The following is a 21110-nucleotide window of genomic DNA, read 5'->3' as shown; positions in this document are numbered from 1 at the left end:
GAAGATTACAGTGAATGAGGAGGGGATGTTTCAAATATTCTAAATATGCGACAGTGTAAATTGATTAATCTAGACACAGTCTCTAATGGGTTGAATGAGTTTGAGGAGAGCTGGAGACAGACAGCTGAATCTTAGCTGCTACTACATTGGGTCCCGAATAATATCAGTATATTCTTCAAATGATTTTTTTGTTTTTTAATAAAAAAGGAACTTTTGATGCCCCAACATAAATTTCTCTGATATTCCTCTGTAATAATCTCTGTTTATTGTGTAAAGCTAATGCTAATTGGATCAACTGGATTTCAACATTTGGGCAACTAATGAGAAGCCTAGTCCAGAGATGTAGGTTTGTATTTTACCCCAATACGGTTGTATATGTTGGCACATAGTAATGTCACATACTGTTATGTGAGAGGCCAAGTCTAAAGACATGTTTCTATTTTACCCCAGTACCGATGCTGCATATGTTGACACATAGTAATGTTCCATATTATTTTTCTATGTATATTTCTTTTTACGTATTTTTTCGTGTGATTAAATGTGGAATTGAATTTATGTTATAATTTGTTGCTATTGGTTTAGTTAAAGTGTGCACATCTAAGGGTTTGTGCCATTCTTTAGAGGTACCAAATGCTCAGTGATATATACAGCTGTGTACAGGGGCTATTAACGGACCTTAATCTAATCTATTTGTGCACGGATTTCCAAGTCACACCACTGTTAGCCCCCATGTGTCCCAACACGGGATTTATTTTTGTAAGTACTTCAATTACAAGAGTATGTTAGACCTTCCACAGGTGGGTCGCAATCTTAGGAATAGCAGCACTCTCCTTTCTGCTAAGCATGTATGATCACACTGCATTGGAAGAGCTCGTGCAGTTTTTGGTTTGAGAATGCTCTCCGCTCGACCCATCTTAATCACTAGACTCCAGTCTAGTGCTGCACTACTAGACTTAGAAGATGCATCCAGTGGTCACATGTAAGTACTGTGCAGAATGAAATAGGTACTATGAAAAGTAGTAACTTTGCAGATCACAGCTCAAATGTTTGTTCTTTTTGCATCATCTTATCAAAAATGAAATATGTTCTGATTTTATTAAATAGGTCTTGGAGCTTTACTTAGTGGTTTCTAGAACCAGGTGTATTGGTACTGTTTACTCTTAACATTCTCTAAAGTAGCCTCCCATCTTGGTTCTGAACCACAAATTGGTAGAGGAAGCTGCTTAGAGCAAGAGTGCTTGCCTGACTAAGGCTAGTTTTATGCTGTAGTCTAGCCAACCCATGCTATGCTTGGCCATAAACTGTGTGCCATGGGCTACAGATTACTTTCATAGAAGTTGCATGTACCATATGATCAAAAACCCCAGAAATTCTTTAGAAAACTAATGGTACAGTTAAGTTATGGTTACAAAACACACCTTTAATAGTTAATAAACACACATTTAAAAAGCAGGGAAATTTGCCGGTTATGGTTAGCGCGCTGTAATCATACATTGCCCAACAACCGGGGAAACTATAAATCATGAGCCAAATCTGACCTCACAACCTTTATAGTATTAAGTAGCCACACATAAAAACAACGCATTAAATAAAACATATTCAAGCCAATAAATACTACATTTCTAGTTGTCTCTTTGATAGTGTTAAGCAGGCTGTAGGAAGTTGGCTCTGTATGTGCTATTTCAAAGTAAGGAATAGCATGCACAGAGTCCAAGGGTTCCCCTTAGAGGTAAAATAGTGGTAAAAAGAGATAATACTAATGCTCTATTTTGTGGTAGTGTGGTCGAGCAGTAGGCTTATCCAAGGAGTAGTGTTAAGCATTTGTTGTACATACACATAGACAATAAATGAGGTACACACACTCAGAGACAAATCCAGCCAATAGGTTTTGTTATAGAAAAATATCTTTTCTTAGTTTATTTTAAGAACCACAGGTTCAAATTTAACATGTAATATCTTGTTTGAAAGGTATTGCAGGTAAGTACATTAGGAACTTTGAATCATTTCAATTGCATGTATACTTTTCAAGCTATTCACAAATAGCTATTTCAAAAGTGGACACAGTGCAATTTTCACAGTTCCTGGGGGAGGTAAGTTTTTGTTAGTTTTACCAGGTAAGTAAGACACTTACAGGGTTCAGTTCTTGGTCCAAGGTAGCCCACCGTTGGGGGTTCAGAGCAACCCCAAAGTTACCACACCAGCAGCTAAGGGGCGGTCAGGTGCAGAGTTCAAAGTGGTGCCCAAAACGCATAGGCTTCAATGGAGAGAAGGGGGTGCCCCGGTTCCGGTCTGCTTGCAGGTAAGTACCCGCGTCTTCGGAGGGCAGACCAGGGGGGTTTTGTAGGGCACCGGGGGGGACACAAGCCCACACAGAAATTTCACCCTCAGCGGCGGGGGGGGCCGGGTGCAGTGTTAGAACAGGCGTCGGGTTCGCAATGGAAGTCAATGAGAGATCAAGGGATCTCTTCAGCGCTGCAGGCAGGCAAGGGGGGGCTTCCTCGGGGAAACCTCCACTTGGGCAAGGGAGAGGGACTCCTGGGGGTCACTTCTGCAGTGAAAGTCCAGTCCTTCAGGTCCTGGGGGCTGCGGGTGCAGGGTCTTTTCCAGGCGTCGAGACTTAGGTTTCAGAGAGTCGCGGTCAGGGGAAGCCTCGGGATTCCCTCTGCAGGAGGCGCTGTGGGGGCTCAGGGGGGACAGGTTTTGGTACTCCCAGTCGTAGAGTAGTCCGGGGGTCCTCCCTGAGGTGTTGGTTCTCCACCAGCCGAGTCGGGGTCGCCGGGTGCAGTGTTGCAAGTCTCACGCTTCTTGCGGGGAGATTGCAGGGTTCTTTAAAGCTGCTCCTTTGGGATAAAGTTGCAGTCTTTTTGGAGCAGGTCCGCTGTCCTCAGGAGTTTCTTGTCGTCGTCGAAGCAGGGCAGTCCTCAGAGGATTCAGAGGTCGCTGGTCCCTTTGGAAGGCGTCGCTGGAGCAGAGTTCTTTGGAAGGCAGGAGACAGGCCGGTGAGTTTCTGGAGCCAAGGCAGTTGTTGTCTTCTGGTCTTCCTCTGCAGGGGTTTTCAGCTAGGCAGTCCTTCTTCTTGTAGTTGCAGGAATCTAATTTTCTAGGTTCAGGGAGAGCCCTTAAATACTAAATTTAAGGGTGTGTTTAGGTCTGGGGGGTTAGTAGCCAATGGCTACTAGCCCTGAGGGTGAGTACACCCTCTTTGTGCCTCCTCCCAAGGGGAGGGGGTCACATCCCTAATCCTATTGGGGGAATCCTCCATCTGCAAGATGGAGGATTTCTAAAAGTTAGAGTCACCTCAGCTCAGGACACCTTAGGGGCTGTACTGACTGGCCAGTGACTCCTCCTTGTTATTCTCATTATTTTCTCCGGCCTTGCCGCCAAAAGTGGGGGCCGGGGCCGGAGGGGGCGGGCAACTCCACTAGCTGGAGTGTCCTGCGGTGCTGTGACAAAGGGGTGAGCCTTTGAGGCTCACCGCCAGGTGTTACAGCTCCTGCCTGGGGGAGGTGTTAGCATTTCCACCCAGTGCAGGCTTTGTTACTGGCCTCAGAGTGACAAAGGCACTCTCCCCATGGGGCCAGCAACATGTCTCTAGTGTGGCAGGCTGCTGGAACTAGTCAGCCTACACAGACAGTCGGTTAAGTTTCAGGGGGCACCTCTAAGGTGCCCTCTGGGGTGTATTTTGCAATAAAATGTACACTGGCATCAGTGTGCATTTATTGTGCTGAGAAGTTTGATACCAAACTTCCCAGTTTTCAGTGTAGCCATTATGGTGCTGTGGAGTTCGGGTTTGACAAACTCCCAGACCATATACTCTTATGGCTACCCTGCACTTACAATGTCTAAGGTTTTGTTTAGACACTGTAGGGGTACCATGCTCATGCACTGGTACCCTCACCTATGGTATAGTGCACCCTGCCTTAGGGCTGTAAGGCCTGCTAGAGGGGTGACTGACCTATACTTGCATAGGCAGTGAGAGGCTGGCATGGCACCCTGAGGGGAGTGCCATGTCGACTTACTCGTTTTGTTCTCACTAGCACACACAAGCTGGCAAGCAGTGTGTCTGTGCTGAGTGAGAGGTCTCCAGGGTGGCATAAGACATGCTGCAGCCCTTAGAGACCTTCCTTGGCATCAGGGCCCTTGGTACTAGAAGTACCAGTTACAAGGGACTTATCTGGATGCCAGGGTCTGCCAATTGTGGATACAAAAGTACAGGTTAGGGAAAGAACACTGGTGCTGGGGCCTGGTTAGCAGGCCTAAGCACACTTTCAATTGTAAACATAGCATCAGCAAAGGCAAAAAGTCAGGGGGCAACCATGCCAAGGAGGCATTTCCTTACACAGGCGATGTTATTTGTAAGAGTATTTATGACACTAGTAACCAAGAGCCAGATGCAGGAAACGTTTAGCGAGTCGCAAACGGCAAAAAGTGCCGTTTGCGACTCGCTAAACGCATTTCCCTATGCAGAAATGCATATTGCGAGTCGGGACCGACTCGCAATATGCATTTCAGAATCGCAAATAGGAAGGGGTGTTCCCTTCCTATTTGCGATTCGGAGTGGAATGCAATACCATTTGCGACCGCATATGCGGTCGCAAAGGGTATCGCAGTTACCATCCACTTCAAGTGGATGGTAACCCACTCACAAATTGGAAGGGGTCCCCATGGGACCCCTTCCACTTTGTGAATGGACCCCCAAAAAAAATTTCAGGGCAGGTAGTGGTCCAAGGGACCACTACCTGCCCTGAAAAAATACCGATACTAAAGGTTTCGTTTTTTTTTTTTTAAGTGCAGCTCGTTTTCCTTTAAGGAAAACGGGCTACACTTATAAAAAAAAAAAAACTGCTTTCTTGATAAAGCAGTCACGAACATGGAGGTCTGCTGACGACAGCAGGCCTCCATGTTTACGAGTGCCTAGACTCGCTATGGGGCCGCAATTTGCGACCCACCTCATTAATATTAATGAGGTGGGTCATTGCGACCCCATAGCGAGTCGCAGACGGTGTCTGAGACACCGTTCTGCATTGGAAATTGCAACTTGCGAGTCGCTCCGACTCGCAAATTGCAAGTCGCAATTTCCAAATTTGCTACATCTGGCCCCAAATCTTTTACATCAAGCCTGAATTCATAAGAACGGCATTAGGTGCCCAAAAATGGCTTGCATAGCCGTTGTGCGAGCTATTGACTGTGGAATGAACCATAACTGGCACATTTCAGCATTTTTTGGTTTTGTAACCATAAACCACTTTAACTGTAACTGGCTGTAATAGATGAAGCAACACTCTGGCGACAGATTTATGCCATCCCATTAATTCATTTTATTGTTAATTCCACACAATATAAGGAATTAAAGGGGTAGGAAGACACATTATATATACACACAAACAAACACACACAGTAGTGAACCAACAGTAGCTCCCAAGTATTAGGTAGAGTAGCTCCTTTATATGGAGCACAACACCGCTGACACAAACTGCTGACCTCAACTACTTGTTTTTCTAGCACAGTTTTTAAGCATAAGATAAACACACTACTATGTCGACCTAGAAAAGTGGTAAAACGCAAAGTCTTCAAGCACAGGATTAGCTAGCGCCATAAATACAATACCCAACTGTGTTATATGATTGTATATTGCCTTCAATGGATTTTGATGATATAATCCACAAGGCCAGAAGCAGTGTACTTGTCACCAAAACCCTGCAATATGTTTCAGATTGCTATCGTAAACAACACATACACCTTTGCTATAGAAATCAGAGCTCTTCTAGGTTCTGGGGAGGTGTTGAGTGGTTTTGTTTTGGGTCACCTACCCGGGAGACGTTTGTCAGTAACCACGAGACCCAAGAAAAAAAAAAAAAAGAGTTTCTGCAGTATCTCCAATTAAAATCAACAATCATATCACTTAGAAAATAACCAATATTTAATTATGCTTTTCACAGCACAAGTGTCTTAAACGCTTTCCATTCTGCTGTGCTTTAACCCAATGCTAAGTGGAAAACCTGCTAGAAGAGGTAGTCAACTCTCAGATTCAAGCGAGGATACTTACGCATCAGGCTATAAATGTGCTTCTCTGCTACCTGTTCCGTGAACAGCCTTATGAGGTCATCTTTCAAGTCTCTGTTTAGCTTCGTTTCTATGTAAAATTTATTCTGCAAAAAAAATATATATATATATTTTTACGGTCACTGCAGTGGAAAATAAGTATTTGTGCTACACTAAAATGCTGCAGTACACTTAGCAACATGAACATAGGAAGTTAAAATCTTAAGATTTCTCAGTACAAAATATTTATACAACACATAAATATGCACTTTTATTTTTAAGAAGGCAAACATTTTATACGTCCTAAATAAATTTTTCAGTAACACGAGCAATAAATTATTTTGTAACTGCTTTATCCTTTATATTTCCTTAACCTACAATAATTCATGTATTTAAAGTTTTGAAAGCAGGTTTCAATGTCTTACATGCCGCGATTTATCGTAATTAGTATTATTTAACAAAAAAAAACTTTTGCGCTGCCTGAATAGGTGGTTGTCGTAGTTGGACTCTGGCTCCTAAACGGGACTGCTGGTTTAGGATGACAGCACTCTTTTTGGTAGATGACTAGTCAAACCCTACAACAAGTTGCAACTGTCAGCCCACATGTCCCGGCTCAATAGCACTACCTCATCAAAAATCCAACTGTAAAAAGGTCATTTCTGGCAGCTTTTACGCATGGACTCAAGAGTGCGACATCTCAGGGGAGTCGTGGTGGAACGGAGAGAACCGTTTTCTCACATGAATAATAAGTCTCATTCACATACAGGCAATGAAGGAGATGCAGTAAAGTTTTCAATAGGCTTATTAACAAGACTGCATTCTACTGTAAAATCCATGAGCTGCAATTAGGATACTGAACAATGCAAAAAGCAGAATTGTAAAAATGAGAGTTGTGAATACAAAGACCCCCACCATCTTGCAATAACATGAAATGTAAAATATCCCTGAAACCCTAGCACAGAGAACCAAATGTCTAATCTAAAGAGAGCTAGTTGTGATAAATCTAATCTGCCAGTACAGTGTGTATGAGAAGTGCTCCTCCCCCCCCAAGCCCTTGTTACCTTGGAATGAGGTCTCTAGATCAGACACAGTGGTGACACGAAGGAGGAGTCTGCATCAAGGGGATGTCCAGCACAGATCGCGTCGATAGCATCTGGTAGAAATCCCTCTGATAACCTTGTCTGTGTGACATGTATTTATACAGATCTTGTAGGACCCCTGATGCAGGTATGTTCCCAAGCAATAGATAAGGAGGCATGCTTAGGGCAGCAATTATATAAACAATTCCCTCCAAAAGTACATTTTGTTCCTGTCATACGTAAGTGGGAAAGGGACATGTGAATGCCTACATATCTCATTTAACTTTGACCCTGATAGTGACACCTTTACAGAGTGGCACTGATAACGTAAAATCAAAACATTTCAATAACTATAAACTTAGCAGCCATTTTGAAAGAAATAATTAAATAAATAGATTAAGACAGAGCAAGCAAGCTAAGTATGTTAAAAGACACTAGGTGACGGGGGCACAGGCTTGCAAGCCAGAAGGCAAAGCTAAACTCCTCTTTCCCAGTAAAACTAAATAGGATCCACTACAAGGTCGGCTGTAAGCCTGTGATGCTAACATTTGTGGCCATCATTTAAAATTGTTTGTTGCTCTTCCTCCACTACCCACATTCATTGCGTGATGGGAGGGTCACATGCAAATCTAAAGTTTCCTAGCTTTTATGAAGGAAAGTTTAAATTCTACAGAAGACACAGAGGCAAGTATTAAGCATATTACCTACATTTCTTAATCAGCAGCTCAACCAATAACCATTATATACAGCAATGAAAGGGCTACATATCCAATGACTCCTTGAAAATAGTCCTATCAACATCTTATCAATTCAGAAAAAACCACCCTCAAGAAAAGGACTTTCTCTTTCTTTTTATATCATCATTGACCCTTAAACTTCCTTCAGCTACAGGTATATCGCCCTATCAACATGTTCATTTCCTTGCTGACCTTGTCTGCAACAACCAACAGACGCTCTCATGTCCCAAAATTTGAGACCATTGGATGTTTAAACATGCCTAAATGGTTCTCTTGTGTAGTCTCATGTTTGGAATCAAGTATATGTAAGATAGGGTGACTAGGCGTCTCAGATTATTATTTTTTTACCAGCAGTCCTGGCAGATTTCTCTAAATTTGGCTCATGTTCCGGTTTTTAGAGGGGGCCAACTAAAAACAGCGAGAGGCACATTTTTAGGTGTTCTAAAGCTGTGCAAGTTAGCAGCTGTTATAAGTAAGCCATTTAATTAACAGGTATGATGCTGGCTTTAAAAATGACCTTTTATTTAATTACTTCGTACCTCTTCTGTCTTCCTATGTTGATGAGAGAGGTCATTTCATGCCGCTCTGTTGATGTAAAATTCTATTTCCTCTTCAATTTTTCCAAAATGTTTTCGGTTCTCAAGATCTGGTCACCGTATGTAAGATGCCATCATACCGAACACTTTCATCACTGTTCTGACAGTCATAGACTGAGACACTTGTTAATAATCCTGCCTCCCTGATATACCGCTGTTAACAACAAATCAAAAAAAAAAAAAACTGTCCAGAGATTTTCATTTTTGATTTGTGTTTTTGGATCATTAGAGAAGTAATTTAGCTTGGGTAGACATTGCTGATCCGGGCCGAATTTTTCTGTATGACATTTTTTTTTAAATGGCAGATGTGTAGCGGAGATGATTTATTAATTCAGGAACCATGAGACTTAAAAATGGTGGACGTCTAGAAGTGATGATTTAATATTTCAGGAACCATGAGACATATATACTTCATTTTGGTATCAAAACATTTGGGTGGGCAATTCTCATACTTTCCAGTTTTTTCAGTTTACTACTGCCTTTATCTGGAGGAAGCCCACGAAAGATGGTGACATGGCTCTCTTCCTTGTAGTGGCTACTATAAATGAATCAGGTTTCACACAAGATTGTATATATTTAGGACCAAGTGAGGATGACTGTTAGACCTGGCATCCTTGGTGTGGTTTCCCCTCTCTTTTTGCCTCTGCTTCCTGTGTTCCTGACAGTGTGCTGGCCTTTGTTTTTGCTGGTTTTAGTACTCTGGACTCTTTACCACTGCTGACCAGTATTAAAGTGCAAGTGCTCAATGAGCAAACTATATGTGTAATTTACTTTTCCCTGATTGGCATATTTGATTTACTAGTAAGCCCCTAGTAAAGTGCTCTGAAGGTGCCCAGGGGCTTGTAAATCAAATGCTACTAGTGGGCCTGCAGCACCGATTGTGCCACCCACAAAAGTAGCCCTGTAAACATGGCTCAGACCTGCCACTGCAGTGTCTGTGTGTGCAGTTTTAAACTGCCAATTCGACCTGGCAAGCGTTCCCATTTGTCTGGCCCAAACCTCCCCTTTTTGTACATACAAGGCATCTCTAAGGTAGGCCCTAGGTAGCCCCATGGGCAGGGTGCAGTGTAGGTCAAAAGGTATGACAAGTGCTTTACATATCCTGACAGTGAAATACTGCCAAATTCGGTTTTCACTGTACAAGGCCTGTCTCTCGCATAGGTTAACATGGGGACTGCCTTTAAATATCTTTTAAGTGCAGTTTCCTATTAGGAGCAGATAGACATGGAGTTTGGGGTCTCTGAACTCACGATTTAAAAATACATCTTTTGGTAAAGTTGTTTTTTAGACTATCAGTTTGAAAATGCCACTTTTAGAAAGCGGGTATATTCTTGCTTAACCATTCTGTACGTCTGCCTGCCAGCGTTTTCCATGTCTGGGTTAGACTGACAGCTGGGCTGTTGTGAACGCCCTCTACACAATGGCACAAAGGGAGCTGGGGTATAGCCTGCATATCCTGATGAGTCTCCTGGGCTAGAGTGGGGAAGGAGGAGCCGACACACCTGAAAGGGCTGTGCCTGTCCTCGGACAATGTAGTCTCCAACCCTCTGATGTGTGTCTTGGGCCACGCCTGGCAAGGCAGGATCTTGTCAATAACATATTTTCCTTTGAAGTTTTCCTACGTCAAAGGCAGAAAGGAACATAAGTAGTGGACCCAAACCCCCAGATTTTTAGAACACTTCTGGATCAGGAGGAACCTCTGCCAAGGAGAAGAGCTGGAGGAGGAGTAATACCTCTATGCTGTGTGTGATTTGCTAGGTTGGACTGCAGTTGTTGTTCCTGCCTTAGAGGGGGCAAAGACTGGACTTTGCTGTGTATCCCGCTTGTGAAGTTTCTCCAATGACTTGGAGTGAGCTTGCCCCTTGTTCTGAAGTCTCAGGGCCATCAAGGACGTCCTCTGCCAGCACCTGGGCTCTCTTGCTTAGACTCCTACCCTGCCAAGTGGTGCCTAATCCAGTCCCTGGGCCCTTGTAAGGAGTAGCTGGTGGAATACCAACAAAAACCAAGTACACGGACTTCGAAAGACACCGCTGCCGGATCCCGTGATGCTGCCTGCAACTGAAGCAGTGCGACGACCACTTTGGACCATGCAGGCCCGATGCCACCACAGCCTTGCTAAAGTCCACGACTTCGTGAGACCCGAAGCGCTGTGTCACAGACGTCCGTGACCACCGACCCAGCACCTGCAGCCTCGTGGCGTGACTGCGACCCCAAGAGGTCACCCCACCGCATCTTGACCGCCGGACTTCGACGCCTCGATCCCTGACTCTGTGCACCTGCTTGTTTCCTCATTTTCACAAGGTTCTGTACCTTGGGGTCCGTGCGACTCTGTGACCAGCGCTATTGGCATCTGATTGTTGGGAACAACTCCGTCATTATGCCATGATAACACCAAATTGAAGCATTTTTGTTTCTAAGCGCTATATTGAAGTTTAATCTTTGAAAAGTCATAACTTTGTTTATGTATGTTGGATTTTTGACATTTTGGTCTTGTTTGATTTAGATAAATATTGGTTATTTGTCTAAACTAGTCGTGTCCATTTAATAGTGTTGTCACTGTGTAACTGTGGGTGTTGGTACAAATACTTTAAACATTGTGTAAGGAAATGCCTCCTTGGCATGGTTACCCCCTGACTTTTTGCCTTTGCTGATGCGAAGTTTTGATTTGAAAGTGTGCTGAGGCCTGCTAACCAGGCCCCAGCACCAGTGTTCTTTCCCTAACCTGTACTTTTGTTTACACAATTGGCACACCCTGGCATCCAGGTAAGTCCCTTGTTACTGGTACCCCTGGTACCAAGGGCCCTGATGCCAGGGAAGGTCTCTAAAGGCTGCCGCATATCTTATGCCACCCTGGAGACCCCTCACTCAGCACAGACACACTGTTTGCCAGCTTGTGTGTGCTGGTGAGAACAAAACGAGTAAGTCGACATGGCACTCCCCTCAGGGTGCCATGCCAGCCTCACACTGCCTATGCAATATAGATAAGTCACCCCTCTAGCAGGCCTTACAGCCCTAAGGCAGGGTGCACTATACCATAGGTGAGGGAACCAGTGCATGAGCACTGTGCCCCTACAGTGTCTAAGCAAAACCTTAGACATTGTAAGTGCAGGGTAGCCATAAGAGTATATGGTCTGGGAGTCTGTCATGCACAAACTCCACAGCCCCCTGAAACCTTAACCAACTACCCGTGTAGGCTGACTTGTTTTAGCAGCCTGCCACACTCGAGACATGTTGCTGGCCACATGGGGAGAGTGCCTTTGTCACTCTGTGGCTAGTAACAAAGCCTGTACTGGGTGGAGATGCTTATCACCTCCCCCTTGCAGGAACTGTAACACCTGGCGGTGAGCCTCAAAGGCTCACCCCTTTGTTACAGCACCCCAAGGCATTCCAGATAGGGGAGTTGCCCGCCCCCTCCGGCCACGGCACCACTTTTGGTGGCAAGGCCGGAGGAGATAATGAGAAAAACAAGGAGGAGTCACTGGCCAGTCAGGACAGCCCCTAAGGCAACCTGAGCTGAGGTGACTCTGACTTTTAGAAATCCTCCATCTTGCAGATGGAGGATTCCCCCAATAGGGATAGGAATGTGACCCCCTCCCCTTGGGAGGAGGCACAAAGAGGGTGTACCCACCCTCAGGGCTAGTAGCCATTGGCTACTAACCCCCCAGACCTAAACACGCCCTTAAATTTAGTATTTAAGGGCTCCCCAGAACCTAGGAACGCAGATTCCTGCAACCTAAGAAGAAGAGGACTGGTAAGCTGAAAAACCCTGCAGAGAAGACGGAGACACCAACTGCTTTGGCCCCAGCCCTACCGGCCTGTTTCCCCCCTTCTGAAGACACTGCTCCAGCGACGCTTTCCCCAGGGACCAGCGACCTCTGAATCCTCAGAGGACTGCCCTGCTCTAAAAGGACCAAGAACTCCCGAGGACAGCGGCTCTGTTCATCCAAGACTGCAACTTTGTCTCAAAGGAGCAACTTTAAAACAACCTGCGTTTCCCGCCGGAAGCGTGAGACTTGCTACTCTGCACCCGACGCCCCGGCTCGACTTGTGGAGAACAAACACTCCAGGGAGGACTCCCCAGCGACTGTGAGACCGTGAGTAGCCAGAGTTGCCCCCCCCCCCGAGCCCCCACAGCGACGCCTGCAGAGGGAATTCCGAGGCTCCCCCTGACCGCGACTGCCTGTTCCTCAGATCCCGACGCCTGGAAAAGACTCTGCCCCCGCAGCCCCCAGGATCTGAAGGATCCGGACTCCAGTGCAGGAGTGACCCCCAGGAGGCCCTTGCCCAGGTGGTGGCCTCCCGAGGAGCCCCCCCCCTTGCCTGCATCGCTGAAGTGACCCCTTGGTCTCCCATTGAAACCTATTGAAAACTCGACGCGTGTTTGCACACTGCACCCGGCCACCCCCGTGCTGCTGAGGGTGTACTTTCTGTGCTGACTTGTGTCCCCCCCGGTGCCCTACAAAACCCCCCTGGTCTGCCCTCAGAAGACGCGGGTACTTACCTGCTGGCAGAGTGGAACCGGGGCACCCCCTTCTCCATTAAAGCCTATGCGGTTTGGGCACCACTTTGACCTCTGCACCTGACCGGCCCTGAGCTGCTGGTGTGGTAACTTTGGGGTTGCTCTGAACCCCCCACGGTGGGCTACCTTGGACCCAAACTTGAACCCCGTAGGTGGTTTACTTACCTGCAAAAACTAACTAATTCTTACTCCCCCAGGAACTGTTGAAAATTGCACTGTCTCGTTTTAAAATAGCTATATGTGATTTATTTGAAAACTGTGTATGCTATCTTGATTATTCAAAGTTCCTAAAGTACCTACCTGCAATACCTTTCATTTGAATTATTACATTTAAAATTTGAACCTTTGGTTCTTAAAATAAACTAAGAAAATATATTTTACTATACAAAAACCTATTGGCCTGGAATTGTCTCTGAGTGTGTGTTCCTCATTTATTGCCTGTGTGTGTACAACAAATGCTGAACACTACTCCTTTGATAAGCCTACTGCTCGACCACACTACCACAAAATAGAGCATTAGTATTAGCTCTTTTTGCCACTATCTTACCTCTAAGGGGAACCCTTGGACTCTGCATACTATTCCTTACTTTGAAATAGTGCATACAGAGCCAACTTCCTACACATTGCCTCTGGGATAAGCCTGACTGCTTGTGCCAAGCTACCAAGGGGGTGAGCAGGGGTTATCCTAGGTGTGTATCTCTCTACCCTGACTAGATTGCGGGTTCCTGCTTGCACAGAGTGCATACTGACTGCCAAACAGAGACCCAGTTTCTAACAATGACTTATATTTTTTCTCTTTTTGGGGTCAACTGCTCTAGAAGGTGCTGCCCATTTAAAAACTCTAAACCCTGATTAAGGATACTAGTGAGCGTAGGCAGGTATAGACCTCTCCTGTATACTGGACTGAAGGTATGTAAGAGGAAGCAAATATTCTCTTTTCCAGCACTATCTGTACCCCAAAAACCTACAATGCTCTCCTTACTTCTCCAAGATACATAGAAATGCCATCAGTTGGTGAAGGTTTGGAGAGCTATTTTATCAGACTCTTCTTGTGATGGGGATCCGGAGGGTCTGTCTCTATCCCTCCCTCATGTGTCTCCAATTCTTTGTCCTCTATCTCGAAGTACGTGTATATTACATATTCCTTCCTTCTGTTGACGTATGTCTTACCTCCTGTGGTGTCTGGGGCTCGAACATTGTTTCTAGCTCCTATCTATGTGGCTTTACCACTAGAGGTTTAGGAGTTTCGTACTGTTGCATAGACACCTCAAGCGCCATTATCTTTTGCATAAACTGCTCAATCTCTGCCGAAGGCACACTTTTCTCTCTCTTTAAATCAATTATGTTGGAGCCCCTCTCCCATCCCCCTCTCATCCTCCAACCCCCTCAAGGAGACTTTTCCTTTGGTGATGTCAGTCCCTCCATCTTTTATCGAGCTTGATTGTCCTTGGAAGTGGAGGCTGCTGGCTTATGCCTGTCAGTAGATCTTTACCTGTGGCTTTTTCTTTCAATCCAGTAGGATGGGAAGATTCCTCCTTTGACTTCCTATTTTTTCAGTGTGCGGGGCTTAAACCTGTGTGGTTCTATTTGGTTCTGACTTTGGCTTGGGCATCTTAAGAGGCAGCTTAGCTGACTTGTCTCCAGATAGCTCCTGATCTTTTTTTCCTTGGGGTGGTTTAGGGACTTTCTGATGTGATGAGCATCTGACATCTGGAAGAAGAAACTAGAGGTATTGTCGATACTGGTGTTTGCCTTGAGATTCCTTGGCCTCTTTGTCTTCTTACGAGAAACCGATCTTTCTCTTCTGCCTCTCTAGCTCAAACAGCCTTGCCATATCTGCTTCACCCAGTGTTCAAGTAAAACCTTGTCTTTATTTATCAGTTTAGCTTTTAAAGAGTGATCAGGCATAACAATTCTCAGACTTATCCCTCAGCAGGCATAACACGCGAATTGGATGTTCCTTGTTAAGGGTGAACTTCTTATGGCAGTTGGAGCAGAACTTCAAGAGCACACTCATAATGTAAAATGAAGTTAAGAAACTTCAAGTGCTCTAGCTTGATCAATTATCATTCTCTACCCCAAAACCTCAAGCCATTGGCGAAATCTAGGGCCCTTCAATTGCTTAAAGGTGTCAACAAGTCCTGCTGAGAACTTTCATAGACTTCTTCAGGAGGTCTCTCTGGGCGTCCTAAAACGCAACATCAGGAAAAAAATCTAAAATAGTAGTTAAGTAATGTTTCATTGTGGTTTCACAGGCAATGTCATATTAAGGTTCCGCCTATGTCGATGCTATCAAGAATAAGATAAGCTTAGTAATCCAACACCTTTGGACCCAATCACTAGACGCCATAACTATGGACAGCATGTTAATCTACAAGACATTAAACAATGCAAAAACTCAATTTCTTCCACACCACATGAACAGTAACTAAATTATGACTGCTCCTTTGCCATGTATCAACAGAGGGAAACACACTCAATCTCATGTTTTTGTTACACAGTGTTAGCCTGGGAGACATCTCCAATTTATAGTCAGGAATTTCAATGGTTTAGCCATACTCAACAAATGATCTAAAGTTTAAAGTTTTAACCTTCGTCTAGTCTGCATTAAGGCTTATCCGAATACTGACAAGTATCTGTCTCCTCAAAGATCTTCTACCCATAGTTCACACATTTTTCAACTTACTTCATCATCTTACTTCCTGATTGCTAAACATCTGAGCAAGCCATGTGCATCTCCTTTGAACTCCATTTCAAATTTAAAATGAATACATTTCTTTACAACTATCTATAATATACTTCAGGTGTTTTCTTTATCTCAGTGTCCAAGGCATCAAAACTCAATTCTACTCAAAGTCCTTTAATTGCAGAGCACTTTTGGGCTCCTAAAATGGGTACCAATATAGCAATTAGCACAGTTCGAATACTTTTAGTACCAGCGTGCCTTCAGCCAGTCACTCATTTACCTAACTGGTGCAATATTTTTGTATAATACAATTTCAAGACAGTTGTAGAATAAGACCTCAAATATGAGGTATACTCTCTACAGCCTTTAAAGTGACGGAACAATTTTACAATATTAATTACTTCTATTCAAAAGTAGGCAAAATATATTACAATCCTACAATAGCAGGCATCAATGGTCAATATGTACATTGGAGCAACTAAAGTCCTTGCAGTCACTTCTAAAATCTTAACTTTCTATGCCACAATGACTATCCAGTTATGAGCACCATACATCAACTCCGCTGGATTAATCTTTCAGATGTCACTGTACAGAAGGGTAGTTGCTAATGGATGTACGCAAAGTTTATGTGAAAGTCAAAATGGGTTTATGGGAAATTTAGACCACATGCACTGTTTCCACTCACATGTCACAGATGTTCAATTTACACACAGGTTAGTAAGCAAGAATTCACTTTGTGTTGCGACATACACATCACAAACTCTCCATTCGCAGGAGGTTTCAAAATAACCTATCTAATGAATACTAGAGATAGACAACTGTAAGAATGTGATCATGTTTAATGAACAAGTTACTTACCTTTAGTAATGCCTTATCTGTTAAAGATTCTAGCCTGCCGCAGATTCCTTACCTTAGACTATTACTCAGGCGTCAGAACGGATCCACAATCGTTTGGGAGCAGTATCCATGAACGCTGGTAGGTGTAGCCGTTTGGATCTGTGCGGCATCTGCGTCACTCGCACCAGAAATGATGTGCACGGTGCCTATATAGGCGCCACCCCAGCGGGCAGACATCAGTTTATTTTCAGGACTTTCCACACCAGAAGGGCAGAGCCATGAGGTACACTGACCACTGGTGTGCGAAGATAGGGTTCTTAAAAGGGTTAACCCTTTACACTATAATCCGTTCGCACAGTGGGAATGATGGGAGGGTCAGTAAGAAATCTGAGGCTGGATATAGTCTCTACCAGATGAGGCGTTCCACTCGACATGAAAAGCGTCTCCAAGCAAGAGATACCCTGGAAACTCGAGCACACAAAACTGGTGACATTGCTAGTTCTCAGCAGTGGCAAACAGATGTAACCAAGGTTCTCACCCCTCTTGAAAGAGGCCCAGAGAAAACCGCCTGATGGAGATGCCATTTGTGATCCGCTAGGCATCGATGGCTGAGTTAATCCACACTGGTATTCAGAGAGCCTGCCAGGTGTTGAACCACTAGGGATATGCCCTGTCGTTCCAGCTACGTCCAGCTTCGCAGCACCTCTTGACAAAGGGTCCACTACCATACCCCACCCTGTTTGCTGCAGTACCACATGGTAGTGTGCTATCTGTGAACACCAGTACCAGCCTTCCCCTGGCTAAAGGGGAAAGGCTTCTAATGGCAAATTGACTGACCAAAGCTCCAACAGGTTGGTGTGCTTTCCCGATTTCACCAGAGACCAGAATCCTCTCATCTCCACCTATCCCAGATGGCTGTTCCATCCCAGGAGTGATACATACGTCACTACAGTAAGCTTTGAATGAGGGAGGGAGATTGGTCTGCCACTGACCCAATCATGGTTCATAAGCCACCACTGTAGTTTTTTGTTGGAGATTATCCTGATGTTGCTCTCACTGAAACATCAGGTACACTGCAAAGCCTACATATGACAACAAGCAGAATGCACGATGCCATGAGGCCCAGAGGCCTCAGAGTGAATCTCACTGATATTCAGGATAGAAGTTAAAACATCAATATCATAGGCTAAATATCCCAGACTCGCCGGTTGGGAGGATAGATCTGAAGCTGCACTGTGATTGGAACAGCTACAATGAACTGAAGCATCTGAGAGGAAGTCAGGTGTGACTTCTGCTCGTTGATAGTGAACGTCAGCAACTGCAGAAGGTATGCCATAGTCTGAAGGTGGGAGGAAGGTTGTGGTCGCTCGACAGGTGCCACCCTGGATCAGTCACTGGATTTAGTGACCCAATTGGTGCAGAGGGAAAGGCTGCCGGTGAAAAACCAGCAGGGGCCTTTCCCAAACCTGTGGGGTCGGATAGATGAGGTTTGTGGCCTCGTCCAGTCCAGATGCAGGCTCCACATCACAGAGACAGGCCTCGTATGCCGATGGCCTCAGGTCTCTGAATCAAAGACTTGTGCAGAGAAGTTGAAGATCTCTTTGGCTGGTTCCTCTGGGGGGACTAACCGGATTTTCCCAACGACTTCTAATGGGACAACGATTGTCGGCAGAGCCTCCACAAACAATCTCGGTACCTTCCTCCCGGACAGAGATCTGGTACGTCGCAGGGCTTATCAGGTTTGGACAGCGAGGGGCCATTCCCTAAGTGCCTTTGGATTGCCAGCATGGCAATCCTCACACATCTTGACATCATAATCGCGCTCCAAACACCAAATCAAACCAAGTGCAGGTACGTCACCAACATCTGGTGGTGACAGGCACCTCACTGTTTGAATCCTGCCTTTTTGATGGGCATCCTCACACCAGGGGACAAAGGCTCAAAAAATATTCAGCAAATGGCCAAAATATGTCAGTCAAAAATTTACTGTGGGTAGTTCTCTCCAGATCTACGCCGAGAGGTGTGGAAGGAAAAGAACTGATGTCAGCATGCTTGGATGGTGTCTATGAAAGCACAGCACAGGTTATTTCAGGCGTGGACAACACCATACAGAGCTGAATTATAAGATTAAGTAGGGTGTAAATTGAGGAAATGTGGCGCTCAGGGTACCAATTTACCCAACGTAGATATTGGGGAACCTCTTGAGGGAACACACCCTACCCTCCGAGGAAAAAAACAACCTCAAACCAAAGAAATTGACACAACGAGGGTCCCCTAATTGTTACCTAGAAAATACTTTTAAGTCAAAAATTATCATAAAAAATTAGTTAATAAAGTACATAAGTCCATGTTGCACACAATGTTCCTCGATCCAGGAGTCAACCACTTATTGATAGATGAGTTCCAAGTTTATTCCAAATCTGATTAACATTTGACAGTCTGAAGTCCACAAGATGTTATCCTTCCAGTCTCTGATTGAAATTCACAAGTGAACAGTCCACAAGATAAATTAATCCAGCCAACACGTGTTTCGTCTTGGGAAGTTATTTAACTCCCTTACGACTTCTTCAGGGCTAGAAATCATAGAATATAATACAACAACATAAGTTAGAGAACCAAAATGCTCAATCGTCAAAACTAGAGTAAATATATATAACACCCAAGGGAAGTGCAAATTTAAAAATTAGTCACCAGAAATGAGTAAGCGAACCAGTGCAAAATACACCCACAACCTAAAAGGTTATTAAAAAATACTTGGACAATAAATGATGAATCATCCATAAATTACAGAAAACATGCAACCATGCTATGTGACCATACAAAACCATCCTAATTGAAAATTGAAGCCAAAGAAAGAGGAAACAAATATCCAAGCCACCCAAAAAATACACCTCAGTGTCATCATTCAAGAATTATATTCACAGAAAATACCTTGCTGAATAATCAATATTCAAGAAATACTCAATGAAATAGGTTACTTCAATCCAAATACACTTGCAACACTTGTGATGTGACAACGTAACATCCAATCCACTGTCAAGATAGAAAAATTAATTCAAAATAGTTCGAAGTAAAAACGTTGTGGCTAAATCTCTGTAGAGATGATATAACTCAATGTATTAATGTATCAAAGCATAAAAGACAACTAGACCCTACAAACGAAGATTCGACCAAATCTATTGACAATTGTAAAAAGAATATATTTATTAATTTTAATTCACATAATATCCCAATTAGATCGCCTAGCAGATTAGCCAATTATCGTAACTAGAACCCAAGTTCAAAAGAAAAATGAAAAACTCACCCCGTTCGTCAACTACTTTCAAAAAATGATAAGCTGCGTCTACCGGTACGGACGCATAGCGAGTGCGCTACTCTAGCGTCTCCGAAACCGGAAGTAAATAAACTTCCGGGTTTCCCGGGTGCCCCCATGGGCAATAAACATAGAAAAAGGACCAAAACGCGCTCCGAAAGGAAAGGTATAAATTAAAAAGCAACCGACACGCGTTCCTGTAGACTATGCCATAAACTAGATAAATAATATGTATATTATCATAACCATTGTAGCTCAAAAAACAACTTCTTTGGCAAATAGCCCATATAATTAAGACAACATCTATACTAATGCTCAGATCCCAAAAAAATCATAGTATGTGCTGTCTTAGAAAATATATCTATTGACATTAAGAAAGAATATCAATTAATACCTGAATATTGACTTTACTGCTCAACAAATAAAAGGTAAATGAAATAAAGTGAATTGAAATGGATGAAATCGAAGAACCTCAGTAGGAGAGAGTAAGTGAAAAGTAGAAATGAGATACTAATGTGCACTTAAGAAAATATTATGACGTTTGGGGATTTTGGTTATCAACTTATAGGAGCGAAAAATACAACACATATTATACAATGTTCACATACAAAATATAGAGTAAAACATGATATTACTATAGACATTCGAACAACATTTAATCACCCAGAAAAAATTCTAATTCTCTATCCGAGTTCAATCCTACCTCCACAGCTCTTAGCCTCATAATCCACATTGCTTCTTGTCTGCGAAGACGTAGTTCTCTGTTACCCCCTCTCGAGTCACGGGTAATATGTTCAAGACCAAAAAATTCAAAACTTTTTTGGGATGGTTGTGCCTCACAAGAAACCATATGTACTACCAAGCGATATCTCATATCCACATTTTTCAGTGCCCGTACATGTTCACCTATTCTAATTTTAAGTGGTCGTATGGTGCTCCCAACATAAACTTTAGAACATCTGCACCGTATTATATGTACCACAAAATTAGAATTGCAATTCATGGTGGAACGAATTATGAATGACTTGCCTTCATGGGAAAATTCTTGTAACCTATGACATGCCCATCGGCACACCCCACAGAAGCCACATTTATAAAAGCCCGCCCCTCTTTGTGATAACCAAGTTTAATTAGGGGAGATGGTGGTAAAACTAGGACTCAAAATGCTTCTTAACGTTCTGCCTTTGCGAAATGATGTCACCACTCCTCCTGTGACTATATCCTTTAATGATTCATCCTGCAATAATACATTCCAATGTTTCTTCATATATTTTTTCAAGATTAGTGAAACATCATTGAAG

The 21110-nt window shown here is 43.8% G+C and overlaps 1 protein-coding gene across 1 annotated transcript in view; it reads right to left on the bottom strand.

Annotated features, from left to right (window-relative positions):
• The window catches only part of CACUL1 (CDK2 associated cullin domain 1), a 378635-nt gene that overhangs the window by 158347 nt on the left and 199178 nt on the right, over positions 1-21110 (bottom strand). Inside the window, exon 5 of the mRNA XM_069239246.1 lies at positions 6047-6149. Coding sequence (XP_069095347.1) covers positions 6047-6149 — 103 coding nt within the window. The remainder of the gene's footprint in view (positions 1-6046; positions 6150-21110) is intronic.

This window comes from Pleurodeles waltl, chromosome 6 (genome assembly GCF_031143425.1).
Source record: "Pleurodeles waltl isolate 20211129_DDA chromosome 6, aPleWal1.hap1.20221129, whole genome shotgun sequence".
NCBI classification, from domain to species: domain Eukaryota; kingdom Metazoa; phylum Chordata; class Amphibia; order Caudata; family Salamandridae; genus Pleurodeles; species Pleurodeles waltl.
This window is presented reverse-complemented; position numbering and strand designations above follow the sequence as displayed.